We start from the raw sequence: 13025 nt of genomic DNA on the forward strand, positions 1-13025 counted from the left end.
AAAACTGGTCAAAATATCGCACTCCTATTATTTTGTGGACAACTGTACATGCAGCTTATTGTGTATGCATATAGCATATTTTAATGAAAAGTGTTCAAATTTTACAAATCTTTTAAAGCCCCACAGGCAATGTATATTTCCGATGTCAATTCATAAATGTATCTAATTAATGAAATTCCTTAGCTTAATTTGCAGCGCTATGAGCGATTTGCCGCCGGGTTAAAAAACGCGGTGTTTTTTAAATCGTTATAAAAAAATTTCTAATTGACTAACACTTCAAGAAAGCGTGCCACTACTTTCCTATGATTATAACCAGGGAACGGATTTTATGGAAATTGCCTTTTTTTCTGCTAAAGAGATAGAGTATATTCGATTAAGAATGTCCACGATTTAGCTTTCCCTGATTCCATATATACACATTTGACGTTGCCTTTTTTTGCCTTTTTTAAGATATTTGCCTTTTTTGCCTTTTCTACCTTTAAAAAAGTGATTATAGCATTTACAATTTTTTTTAAGAAATATACACATGCCCATGCGGCTTATAGAAGCGCAGGGACCTCTTTTCCAAATTGGTGTTGGAAAAATTCAAAGCCGTTTTCTCAGCTAACGTAGGCTTGGAGACAATAAGGGGTGTGGATAAAATTGTAAAAAGCGAGGAATACGCCCTTATTCCTGATAATATGAACGTTTCAAACGTTCCATATTTAAATTGAGCTCCACTTGTATCAACTTACGTCGAGCGCACATTTAGTACAGTCAAGGCTTTTCTTCGCGAAAATCGAATGAAAATGCTGCCAGAAAACTTCAAAATGCATATTTTGGTTCAATGTTACTACAACTATACAGATTAAAGTTTTATGAGTTAGAAACTCGAAAGGATAAAATAGTCAAAGATTCAAAGTACAAATTTTTCATATAATGAAACTAGTTCATAGTTTTTCTCGTTTTACTTGTAATATAAACATTTCTAAAATAAATGTATTTTTTGATTGTTCTTCGTATTTTCTGTCTTTTTTTAGTGCCTTTTTTGCAATACCTAGTGCCTTTTCCTGCATTTTTCGCAATTTTATGTTGCCTTTTCCAGCCTATGCGTTATTTTATTTTGCCTTTTTTATAGGTTTTTAGGTCCTAAAAATCCGTTCCCTCATTATAACATATAATTTATTTGAAAATGCTTTATTTTTTTTTTTTTTTGTCTACCACCAATTAGACAAGTCAATCTCTAATCTGTGCTACTAAATTAAAGCACTTCTTAGAATGGAAGCAATATCAGTTTTTCTTTTTGTAAAATACATATACTGTTTTATTCAAATATATTCAGTGATTTGCATTTTGGGATATAATGGGGCGTATTCTGGTTTTCGTACGAATCGAAAATTTGAAATTTTTGTATAGAAAATGATAAGAAAATTTCATGATTTTCGATTCGTACGAAAACAAGAATACGCCCCAATATTTTGATTTGAATCTTTTCCCTGAAATTAGCAAACATTAGCACAAGCTATATTTATTGTTTGAAAATTTCGATTAAACATAGACTCGCTAGCTGTACGAAAATAGTATCATTGTAGTCGGAGAAATACCAATGTTTTTAAATCTGATGCTCATAGAGTAGCAGCATTCAATCCATTCGTAATGAGAAGTTGTAGAATTTTGTTGCGACTTTCTGCGACAGGTTTATATCATTAAATAAAGTAAAGTTCTTACTTCAAGGATCTACTTTAAATTAGTTGTGTAGTTTAGTATATTAGCCTTTTCGACAAAGTTATTCTCCAACCAGAGTTTGCAAAGTGATAGCGGGATACCAGCACTGGGAGCTTCACCGAAAAGTTTCCCTTTTTCGCCAGTTCATCTGCCATACAATAATCTGATATATGTATATACAATTGTGGACTTGCACCTATACTAACTCTATGACTATCCTTGATGGGAACTTTCAAAAATGGCTACTTCACTCTTCTTCTTCTTCACCCTGATTAAGAACAAAATCCATCGGCGCGCCAACTTGCAGCTTCTTTGATTGCTGTTGGTTCAGGCCGGAAAATCAAGTACTGAAAACTAAAGTTGTTGAGGAGTGAGAACTCTCGGGTGTATATCACGCTACCGACCTTGAGGTCTAAGTGTTCTTGTCGGCATAGTTAAATGTTAATATTTTACCTATCGCCGAAGCTCGGCCGGCCATCGTAAGGGCCAACACCTGCAAAGCTATTGTGCTTGAACGTCTGGAAACATTTGTAGACAACTACCCCACCGACGCCATCGGCTTCTCGCTCACAACCCTGCTAAGAACAATCTGCTCCCATCATGGCTTTCACAAAGTGCAGATCACCACCATGGCACTTAAACACCTAACTGATAAGCTGCTCATGGGAGAGTACGGTCCTAAGTCGCTGGACTTAAGCGCTAATCTGGGAATTATCCCAGTAGCCGCAATACTGCGGTGTCATTACGCGATCAAATCTCAAATCAAAGCAGAATTAAAGAGAAGGTCTTGCAGTGCAGTGCCATGTCCAGGACGTCCCCGCTACAGTCTAACTTTTCTATTTCAAGCGTTTCCTTGATCTCTTGCGCCAAATACTTCTCGATGTTGGCGTTGGCCAATGACATTGATGACTTGTTTTCGAAAGTGAATGTATCTGCATTCTTCCTTGCATAAAATCTTACACTTTCTTCTACGATATCTACGTAACGAAGGAACACAAGCCAAACTTGATACTACATAGTATACTGATACTATAATACAGATCGTAAATATCCTAGGCTTCCTGTATTGTCTTGCTAATAATCTTTAATTACCTCCAAACATGCTATGCATATTAACTCTTAAGTTTCGTAAGTCATAAATATATTACCTACACCGCAATGTTTATTGTACCCCTTAGGCTATTCAGTGTTAATATTGAAGAGATGGCCCCAAAACCTATCCGCGCTTTTAGTTCGAAACACATAAATTTTATATCAGACTATGCTGTGCTTAGGTTAGGTTAGGTTAGGCTTTCTTAATCCTTAAAACAAATTAAGATTTTTTAATTTTTATGTATATAAGTACTTAGTAAAAAAAAAATAGCGGGTTTCTTTTATCTAACGCTGCACTTCAACTTATTTAGCAAATCGAAATCATCCTTCTTCTAATTCCATATACTCGTGTACATAAACTAGTGAAACCTGTATCTAAATGTTCTTTAAAATAATAAAACTCAAAATATTTGCTGGTATTTTTTTTTAAATAACTTCCTTTCTCTCTAATCGTCCTGCTTTCAAAAACCTTTCTTAAATCACTTAATCATATTAATACCCTCGCAGCTTGTCGTCAAATACGTTCACTAGTTTTATGATAACTCCTCTAAGTAACATTATACAAGTATACCCGTTGTTTTTGGATTTTTGTGGTGTTTTGGTCCATTGTGTTTTTTGTTCCATATTGTTTTTGTCATTGCGCTTTGTTGCCCCCCAATTTTTATTGTCTACTTACATTGCGGTCTCACACCATTTTTACTTCCGTTTTTTTTCAATAATTGTGTTTGGTTATCGTCTTTTTTCGTTCTTCGATTTCATTTCTATCTTTGTCTTTCTCTCTTTTCCCCGCATTCTCTTACACTTTTGTTCCGACCCATTTAGCCCTGCAACCATGGACACCTTGCTTGCCGATACGCGGCGGAAAGCTACAGACTAGCAAAACGTTTTCATCTTCAAATCCACAACTGCCACATCTCTGCAATACAGGCGTCCCATTTCCGGGCAGCAGCGGCGCGACTAACCAACAAAACTCCACCAACAGCCTCAACTCTTCGTACATTTGGCGCGAGGCTAGTCCAAACAATTTTAATCTATATTCCAGCTCGGTTTCATCGTTAAATGCTGCAACAACAGGAATAGCTGGGAGCGTGAATGCCGGCGGTTATCGCTATTCACTTTCCGGTTCCTCCACCGCTGGTGCGGGTCCTTCTAGTCTGCCCATCTATGAACGCGCACTGTCAGAGGAACGCGCAACGCGCAAGTCGCTCAATCGTTTGAAGAGCGGCTTCGGTTCGGGATATGACAATATTTTCATGACACCACTCTTGCCACGTAAAAATAAACCAACACCAAAGCTGGTGAAAAATAGCTACCAGACACACCAGCGTTCACCTCCACCAGCGCCAGCGTCCGCGTCCTCGGCGCGTAATCGCAGCGATTCGGAGCGTCTCGACTCAACGCCACTGACGATAACCGAGCAGGGGCCGTCAACACAGCGCCAGCCACCGAAACAACAGCAACAACGTCCACCAGCGCCAGGACTATACGATCGCCGCTTAAATCGCTCATTCGAAACAACGGTTTCGCACCGATACGCCGGCTATGGTGGCGGTTACATGATGTCGGGTTATGGCCAAGCCACAGGCTACAAGATGACGACACTGCGTCGCAGCACACCGCACTTGGCCGGCGGGGAAGATGTTGTTGATGACGCGCGTGATAGCGACGACGCGGAGCATGAACATCACGGCTGTGGCGCCGCATTGCTGGGCAATGGGAGCAACATGACAAATTGTAAGGCCGGTGGCGATCACGGCACGGCTGGCAGCAGTGGAGATGGCGATAGTCAACGTCATTCGGGCAGTTGGTGTTGCGGTAATTTTGTGATGAAACAATGGCGCAAAATGAATAATTATTGATTGTTAAGTGGCTGCATTGTGGCGCTTCTGCACGCACGCTTGCGGCCAGCGTTTGATACTAGTAGTTTTGCACTTAAGCTGCAAAATGATATATCGCTGCTGCTATTTCCTAATTTATCGCATTGTGCGCGCTGCTTTTTTAGCTCTGTGTCGCAGTCATTAGCTATTTTATTTAATTTGTTGCGCAATCGCTGCAGCCAAATTAGCTAAATATTTAGTGGATAAGTTAGACATTGTACATTAATGTCTATGTAAATATTAGTTATATTTATACAATTTGGTGACAGAGGCTTCACGCATGCGTGGAAAGAAAACATAAAACTATTTGTATTGGTTTTTGAGATACAAAGTTGACAGGGAAAGACGATAGTGTTTCATAACTTAAAACGTACATACATCTTTTTTTTATTTAAATAATGACAACCAGTGTTTTCGTAATCGGGCCATTATGCAATAGCTTTATTTTTTGCTTAGCTAATATATTGAACGATTTATTTCTATTTTACATTAAACCTTAGTGGGTTTGCTTTTATAAGTACATTTTAAATAAAAGATTACATTATATCAGTTTATTATGCATACATTTATATGAATATTCATTTGCATATTGAATACATAAAAATTATGTAGATTATAATTTTGAGTATATATATACAAATGAACAAACAAATATAAATGCGTATACAACTTTTATGCCTGTGAGTTGGTAAGATTTCCGTCACTTTAATGCAGCCCTCCAATGTAAAGATTAATGTAATATATTTTCGATTTGCGATTTTTTTTACAAGTGTTATTTGTACAAGTGTACTACCCAAAAACTTTTGTAAAATGTTGCATACTTTTAGTCAGCTGTAAAATATACATTTAACTTTTGTAGTGGGTTTTAGGTTAGGTTAACCTTGCCAGGGTTGTGCCCACATAGAAGGGCAGGTCCTTAGCGTTGCCAGTTGGAGTTCTTTTTTAAGCGTTTAGTGGTCATAAAAACCGTTTTTTCACGCACAATATCACTTACAGCAATGAGTATTGTCATACCTTCGGCGCCGAAATGTATGCAGCGAAATTTCGATTTAAAACGCTTCAAAAATGCACAAAAATGTGTTAAGGCTGGTTTAAACTGTCATGTCATTTTGACAACAAATTTTGTCAACATATCTTGACAGAACTTTATCTTTTTTTTTCATGCCTTTACCGATTATATTAACGGCCAAAAACGGATACATAGCCAATTTAGCAGCACATGTACACGACTGAATACCGTTTTTGATCTATATCAATTGACAAACCGTCGAGTCGAAGGCCTCTATTATGAGTTGCATTCGATCTTTGACTATGGTGCTGATCGAACGAATTTTCATTTGGTATTATGACGCTCATTTGATGAAGAATACCGCTATTGTGAATTTGGCTCGTTTAGGTTGTTCACAATAGTAAATTTTTTAACGCAAACTTAATTGCTTCTACATACTTATGTAAATTTGTGCAAATTAAAATGAAATAGAAAAGAGAGCGAGCTTATAGAAGCTTATAAAAATGAGTACAACGGAGTACTGGTTCGACGATTCGTCAGAGGATGAGAGCTTAGTAAACTGGTCAGGAGTAGAAAACGTTTAAGTGTAGTCTTTCGAATATATTTTGACATACAATATATTAAAGAAATTCGTCTACAGATTTATTAAAAACTCGTAATAAGGGCCGATATATTCAGAAAAATCGTATTTATGGACCGATTTAGTACATATTCACTATGTGCTGTGCAAAGAAAACCATTTTTGGGAACAGTAGACTCGGAGATTTGCAACTGATCGAGGAAATTTACAACAAAGCATAGATATTAATTGAGGACATGTGCATGGCGATATCATGCGCTTAATCAGGATATAGCACGCGAAAAACAATAGGGATATTCTCTAAATCTTGCAAAGCCATTGCACGTAGCACGGATTGCATGGATTGCATAACTTGCAAACACACAACAACCAAAATACATAGGAAACAACATTTCCTATCGCTACAAAATATGCAACGTCGAAACCCTTGTATGTACATGTATATTTTGCAAAATAGCATAGCAAGATAAATGCGACCCTGTGCTAGTTGTTTTGTTGTTGGAATCGCTACATATTTCTCTCATTCCTCTCATCTCGCTCGCTTAATTTTTGTTTTGCTGTCTCTTGTTATTGTATTTGATACATAATTTCGCTGCTTGCTACCCATGCATGCTACCACTTTGCAAAGGGGTGCTCTCGTACTCTTCGATATTTGGAATAATATGTTTGCATTTCGTGCAATCCATGCATCGTGCAAGTCTTCGAGAATACCCCTAATATGACTGCGAAGCATTGAAAGAATCAGTTCTAGATCAAAAACATGCATACAACACTTTCATAAAAGTTGTGAACGATGGCACTGGAGAGGTTTTCTGCTTGGATGCTCCCGGTGGACCTGGGAAAACTGTTTTGATTGCATTGGTTGAGCGGGAATGGAGGGTAAAAACCGTTGGGATCAATTAATTAATTAATTAATGTTATCCACGATTCGCTCGCAGAATGACATTGAAATTGCACTTGCTTCATTCAAAATTGCAGGTACGTTGTTAGAAGACGGCCGAACGGCTCATTCAGCACTAAAATTACGATGGCACATAAAAAGTCTTTGAAGGCATTAGACCGAACGATGCGAGATCTATGAAATAATCAGAACATGCTTGGTGGTGCGATGATTCTGTTGGCAGGAGATTTTCGCCAAACATTGCCCGTCGTTCCACGGTCAACGCCAGCCGATGAACTCAATGCATGTTTCAAGTCGGCCTTTTTGTGGAAGCATGTACTTACATACTTTAAAATTAAGTAAACACATACGTGTCGACCAATTTGGAAAGGTATTTTCAAAGCAATTACTGGTCATTGGCAACGGTAGAACCCCCGCATTATATTGCCCTCCGGCTTATGTCAGTTCACCGAATCAAAGAACGAACTCATACGAAAAGTATTCCAAAATATTGAGGAAAATTACAAAAATGATGATTGGTTAAGCGAACGTGCTACATCGATGTCAATGAGTTGACTTACAAACCGATGGATTCCGTAACTAGCCAAAATGATGTGCACTATCCAACCGAGTTTTTAAACTCGCTAGAATTGCCAGGACTACCGCCTCACAGTCTCCAGTTGAAAGTCGGATCGGTAATCATAATGCTGCGAAATATCAACCAAGCACGTCTTTGTAATGGAACCCAGATGGCGGTGAAGAAATTGATGAGCAACATCTTTGAAGCAACAATTATCAAAGGAAAGTTTAAAGGAGAAGACGTTTTGATACCACGCATCCCAATGATTCCCACCGAATTCAAACGCTTGCAGTTTCCCGTTCGCTTGCATTTGCGATGACTATAAACAAGTCCCAAGGACTGTCATTGAGTGTTTGCGGTATTAATATTGAAATTCCATGGTTCTCACATGGTCAATTATATGTCGCCTGCACCCGTGTCCGAAAACCATCAGCTTTGTTTGCTTACGCGCCAGATAATAAATCAAAAAACAATGTATGAATAAAAATTAAGCAATTTGTTTTGCTTACACCTTCAGACCTTTTACTTAAATTTATTTGAATAATACTAGGTTCACATATAAGTAGATTATCCTCATTTTCGAGCTTAACACCCTAATCTGTAATTATAACAAGAGATTAGCCGTATAAAATTCGTCCCTTGTTAATCTGTAATTATAAAATAATCTCAGATTTAACCGATAACTTTTCGGTGTCCATCCTAGTTTTATCGATTGTTTTTGCGAAAGAGAGGAGAAATGCCAAATGTAAAAGTAAACAAAAATGTACGCTAGCAAGTAAAAGAGGTTTGTAAAGGTATTTTTAATAAAATGTTAAGTTAAAATATATTTATATTGCTTATTATAACAGAAAAACGTGATCACGGTGGCACAGAGAAGAAACATAAATTTTCCTTGAGATGTGGGAATAACAAGCACAACAAATTTGACGGCTAATAATCTGAGATTTGCCTGTGTAAACGGGGTGATTAAAAAACTAGCTTTGATTGAGATAATATTGATATGTGAACATAGTTTAAGTCGAGTAAAAGGTCTGAACGCTTAAGAAAAAGCAATTTTATAGTTTTTATTCATACGGCGCATTGTATATCATGCAGCATTGTGATGAACTAAATAGTCGTAAGTCATTAAGCGCTTACTGAAACTTAAAATTTTCAATAAAACTGCAGCAATATCAGTCGTAAATATATTTTTCTCTCCTTTTTACTTTCTCCACAAGTTTACAAAAGCTCTTCTCTAACTTGCAAAATAATTACAGAAAAAATGTATAAAACTTTGCTCAGGGCAACGTCTGTCGGGTCAGCTAGTACTTTATATTTGTTTGATAAAAACTAAGTAGAAACAGTAACTTCACAATTAATTGCTCGTATAATATATTTCTATGTATATGTAGTCGAGCTTTTGCGGCAATTTTTTGTAGGCTTTAGTCACGAAATTATTTACTATCAGCCTCAAGAAGCGCGCCATTTGTTTTTCCTTCTCGAAAGTGGATGGAGAAGCCAAACGCATGAATCACCCATCATCAAATGAGCAGTTATTTACTGAGCTTCAAGCCCCTGTTGACAGTTATAATTTCGCATATTTGGCACCAGTACTAACACCAATAAAAATGTCTGCTTTGAAATCTAACGGAGAATTATTCTTGCCAACAGGTGCTACTTTGAGCTGAGTAGGAAAGTGAGAAGTAAAATCCCCTCTCGACAAACGAAAATCACATTTTATAAGTCTCTTATTATGTCGAACCTGATGTATGGCGCAGGAGCGTGGACGGTAAAGCAGTTAATGGAGTTTTTGACAGAAAGATTCTAAGGACTATAAACGACTACCGAAGACGATGGAAGAGGGAACAATGATTTGTATGAACTTTATAACAACATCGAAGTAGTTCGGCAAATTAAGAAGCTGCAGTCCTCAAAGTATTCTACGCAGTACCCACAGGTTGTAGTCTTCCTCTACTTCCTTAAGCTTTAAGGAGACAGCAAAATATAGATTATAGAGATCTCCATAAAAGTACATTAATTAAATGCTTAAGGCAATTAGGAATATTTCGTCATGCTAGCCAATTCTAGACCACTCTACAATTTAAGGGTTTTTACTAGAGCAAAGGTTATCAATTATAATTCTTTATGAAAACGTGATATATAGATGAATTTTCTACGCGATTCAACTTACACGGATTTCATGCAAAATATTTTGGTGGAAGTTATTAGACCAAATTTTAAAATTCGCTAGGAAAGCAGCATTTTTTTGTTTTATTAAAGAAAGTACTATACATATGGACTCTACACCATCCACCACGCCGATCGTTCTGGTTTGCAAAATCCACAATGTGACAATGGAAGATCGGCGAATAATGTAGACTAGTAATTTCAGTTTCTAATAAATACTTTGTTAAAGAATCAGCAAGTTAAAAATCAGTGCTTATAAAGGGGGGGGGAAATTGTTGATATATTGGATTTTTGGTGTGTATATATGACACAAAAAAGTCGTAAATGTAGGTATATGTCGTCCAAAATCGTCGATCCTGTAAATTTGGCTAAAGGGAAGGCTTTACGGCGAAGCTAAAGCCTAGCTTGGGAAGCTTGAGGAACGGTATTATTAGAGCAGGGTCGGAAAACAATCAGGGCTATCACCTAATCAATCGCAGTCCGGTTTTTCATGACATTACGAAAATTTTTTCCTGAATCGAAATAGCTACGAACGTAGTATATGTGCATCAGGGAAGCCAACTCGTGGGGAATTCCCCGATTCGCGGGGAATTTCAGTTTGCGTGGGGAATCGGGGACCAGTTTTTTTTTGTGAGGAATTAGGTGTTAACTATTTTTTTTTTGCTTCACTAATTTCCGTGTTAAAAAAGTTGTATAAGAAATGCAACTGCAACTAAAGTACTGATTATGCAACCCTGCAAATTATGCAAATTATCGTTTATTTGTTAGAATTTTTTTTGTCCCATTTGCGCTTATATAACGTTTAAACACAATTTATTTTTATATAGAAGAAAACCGCAAGATCTTCTAAAACAATAATTTTTCGCCACTTAAACCTTGCAGTTTGTTTTATAATAGAATTGAGTGTGGGCTACAAAACTTTCAAAACTCTTTCTAGAAATTTTTATGAAAGTTTGTTGAATGTTTGTTTGAATATTGCACAAAGTTCGAAGCTTGGATTTATACGAGGTATGTTAAAGAATGAACTATGTACATACAAAAAAAATAGACTCAAATTAAATAACAAAAAAAAAAAAGAAATTGGGGAAAAAATTTCGGTCGACTGAAATTTTTTCGACCACTGTAGTATGCACGTAAAACCTTACTATATGTCCTTTTTTATTTTTTATTTGTTATTAGATTATTAATTTGTTACATAGATTAATTACCTTTAAAAATAAAATAAACAGAAAGACAAGCAATATATCAAAATACATACATTTTTTTTTTTCTGTAAATAAGGAGATATCCATGGGTGGGAAATTTCAAGAAATTTCGGGGAATTCCATTGTCGAAATCGGGGAATTTTCAAAAATGAGTTGGCTTCCTTGATATTCATGTACTTTGAATGCATACGTTCGTAGCAGGGTTGTTGCGAATGTTCGCATTCGCATTCGCAACCGCGGAGCTTCCGCATTAATTTTAACACTCGCATTAGCAATAAGCGGAGCTTTTGCGAATGCGAATATTGTGCAAGTGCACTGATAAAATGTATATCTGGCAAACAAAATGACAAATTGTAGCCAGTATTTTTTGGCTGTGGAGATGCTACGTTAAAACTGTCCCCCTTCGTCTCCCTTCTTTTGTAATTTAAAGTCAAATAGGCATTTCCAGCGGAAATGTTCAACGTCTAGCTATAAAGAGAATGGACTATTTGTGCGTTAAAAGACAGCATGTAATTAGGTAAGAATTATGTAACTATCGAATATTATTTGCCAAAGGTCTGTTGAAAAAACTGGATGAATCGCTAGCGATGAGTAATTAATTGTGACTGCCTGTAACTAGGAAAAGTCGAACTCGGCTAATTAAAAAACGAATTACAAACTATTCATTACAGGTGAATCTTTTTAAGAAGTCAACCGGGAACCAAGCAGATCTGAGACTTTCATTGTCCGTGATTCCAATAATTCAAATTATTATAAAAAACTGGTGCCTTTTTAACAATATAACAAGATTTTAAACTAATTCGGCTGGCAGCCACGACTTTCAAAACAGAAATTTTCATTCCTAGAAAATAACAATTTATTTACCATATCGACCTATTTGAAACCTCGCTATAAGCAGAAATTTTTCAAAACAGTCCCAGAGGAGAGGATTAAAAACGAATTACGAAAACTAAAATCGAAAACCGTTAATGGCGTTACAAATTCTGAACAACCAAAAGAATGAGAATGAAGAAATTTTTGGAAAAGATTGTGTAGATGAAAGTCAGGAGCATACATCCGACATTTGCAGCCTCGATGCAATTGTCAAAAAGGAATTATTTTATCACAATAAAAAAATAAATATAACTGAAAGTCTTCTCAACTGGTGCAGCGTCAATCGAAAATAATTTAAAATTTTGTCAAGTTTTAAGTTATTCAAGTTTGTCGCCTTACGACCCTTTAAGAAACAGGCTCGAACCCGAAAAGGCAGCAACATTACTTTTTATTAAATACAATGTTCCAATTTTTAAATTCAAGTACTAAATAAAAAAAAAAACATTATTAAAAATTATCAACTTTTAATTTTTTATGTACCTAAATCACCTTTTTAATTTACTCACCCAAGTTATTTCTTTAAAATACTTGACATCCGCATTCGCATCCGCATCCGCGGATGTTAGCTTTTAAACATCCGCATCCGCATTCGCATCCGCGGATGTCTAAAATTCCACATTCGCAACATCCCTAGTTCGTAGCAATTCGGATTCAGTGATGGCGTTTACGTAGATTTAACGAAAGTCGGACTACGATGGATTCAGCGATAGCCCAGAATAAATTTAGTCTGCACTGTTGATTTTCGATGGACACTGGCTATCTGTATTTACATGCTAATGACAAAAAAGCCACAACGGCTAGTAGCCGATCAGGCATCACTAGGCCTTGAAATTACGAAAAATTTGAGGCATCAATAAAATGCCATGTGGAAATGAATTTAATGGCTATTTTTCAACGGTATGACACGAATATTTTTTAATGCCCAGATTTGTCATTACAATTTTTGCCATTTAATACGTAGTGGAAATACAGCATTAGAATTTGACATACGAAAATACTCAGTGGGCTATAGTTTTTTTTTTAGCAATTTTGTACCTAAAGCAGACGGAGAGAACATTC

General features: G+C 36.6%; 1 protein-coding gene across 6 annotated transcripts in view; it reads left to right on the top strand.

Moving 5' to 3' along the window:
* LOC118740432 (rho guanine nucleotide exchange factor 7) overlaps window positions 1–13025 on the top strand; it is a 167912-nt gene that overhangs the window by 88956 nt on the left and 65931 nt on the right. For 4 of the 6 annotated variants that reach the window (XM_036471973.1, XM_036471974.1, XM_036471975.1 and 1 more), the window contains exon 10: window positions 3619–4670. The exons of 1 other annotated variant lie outside the window; for it this stretch is intronic. In XM_036471973.1, the coding sequence (XP_036327866.1) occupies window positions 3619–4655 (1037 nt within the window). In that variant the 3' untranslated portion in view covers window positions 4656–4670. Of the gene's footprint in view, window positions 1–3618; window positions 4671–9372; window positions 9840–13025 lie in introns of those variants that run through there. One more of the 6 variants, XM_036471978.1, reaches the window with a different exon arrangement.

The sequence above is a fragment of the Rhagoletis pomonella genome, unplaced genomic scaffold, assembly GCF_013731165.1.
Source record: "Rhagoletis pomonella isolate Grant_MI unplaced genomic scaffold, Rhpom_1.0 Rhpom_scaffold_00006, whole genome shotgun sequence".
NCBI classification, from domain to species: domain Eukaryota; kingdom Metazoa; phylum Arthropoda; class Insecta; order Diptera; family Tephritidae; genus Rhagoletis; species Rhagoletis pomonella.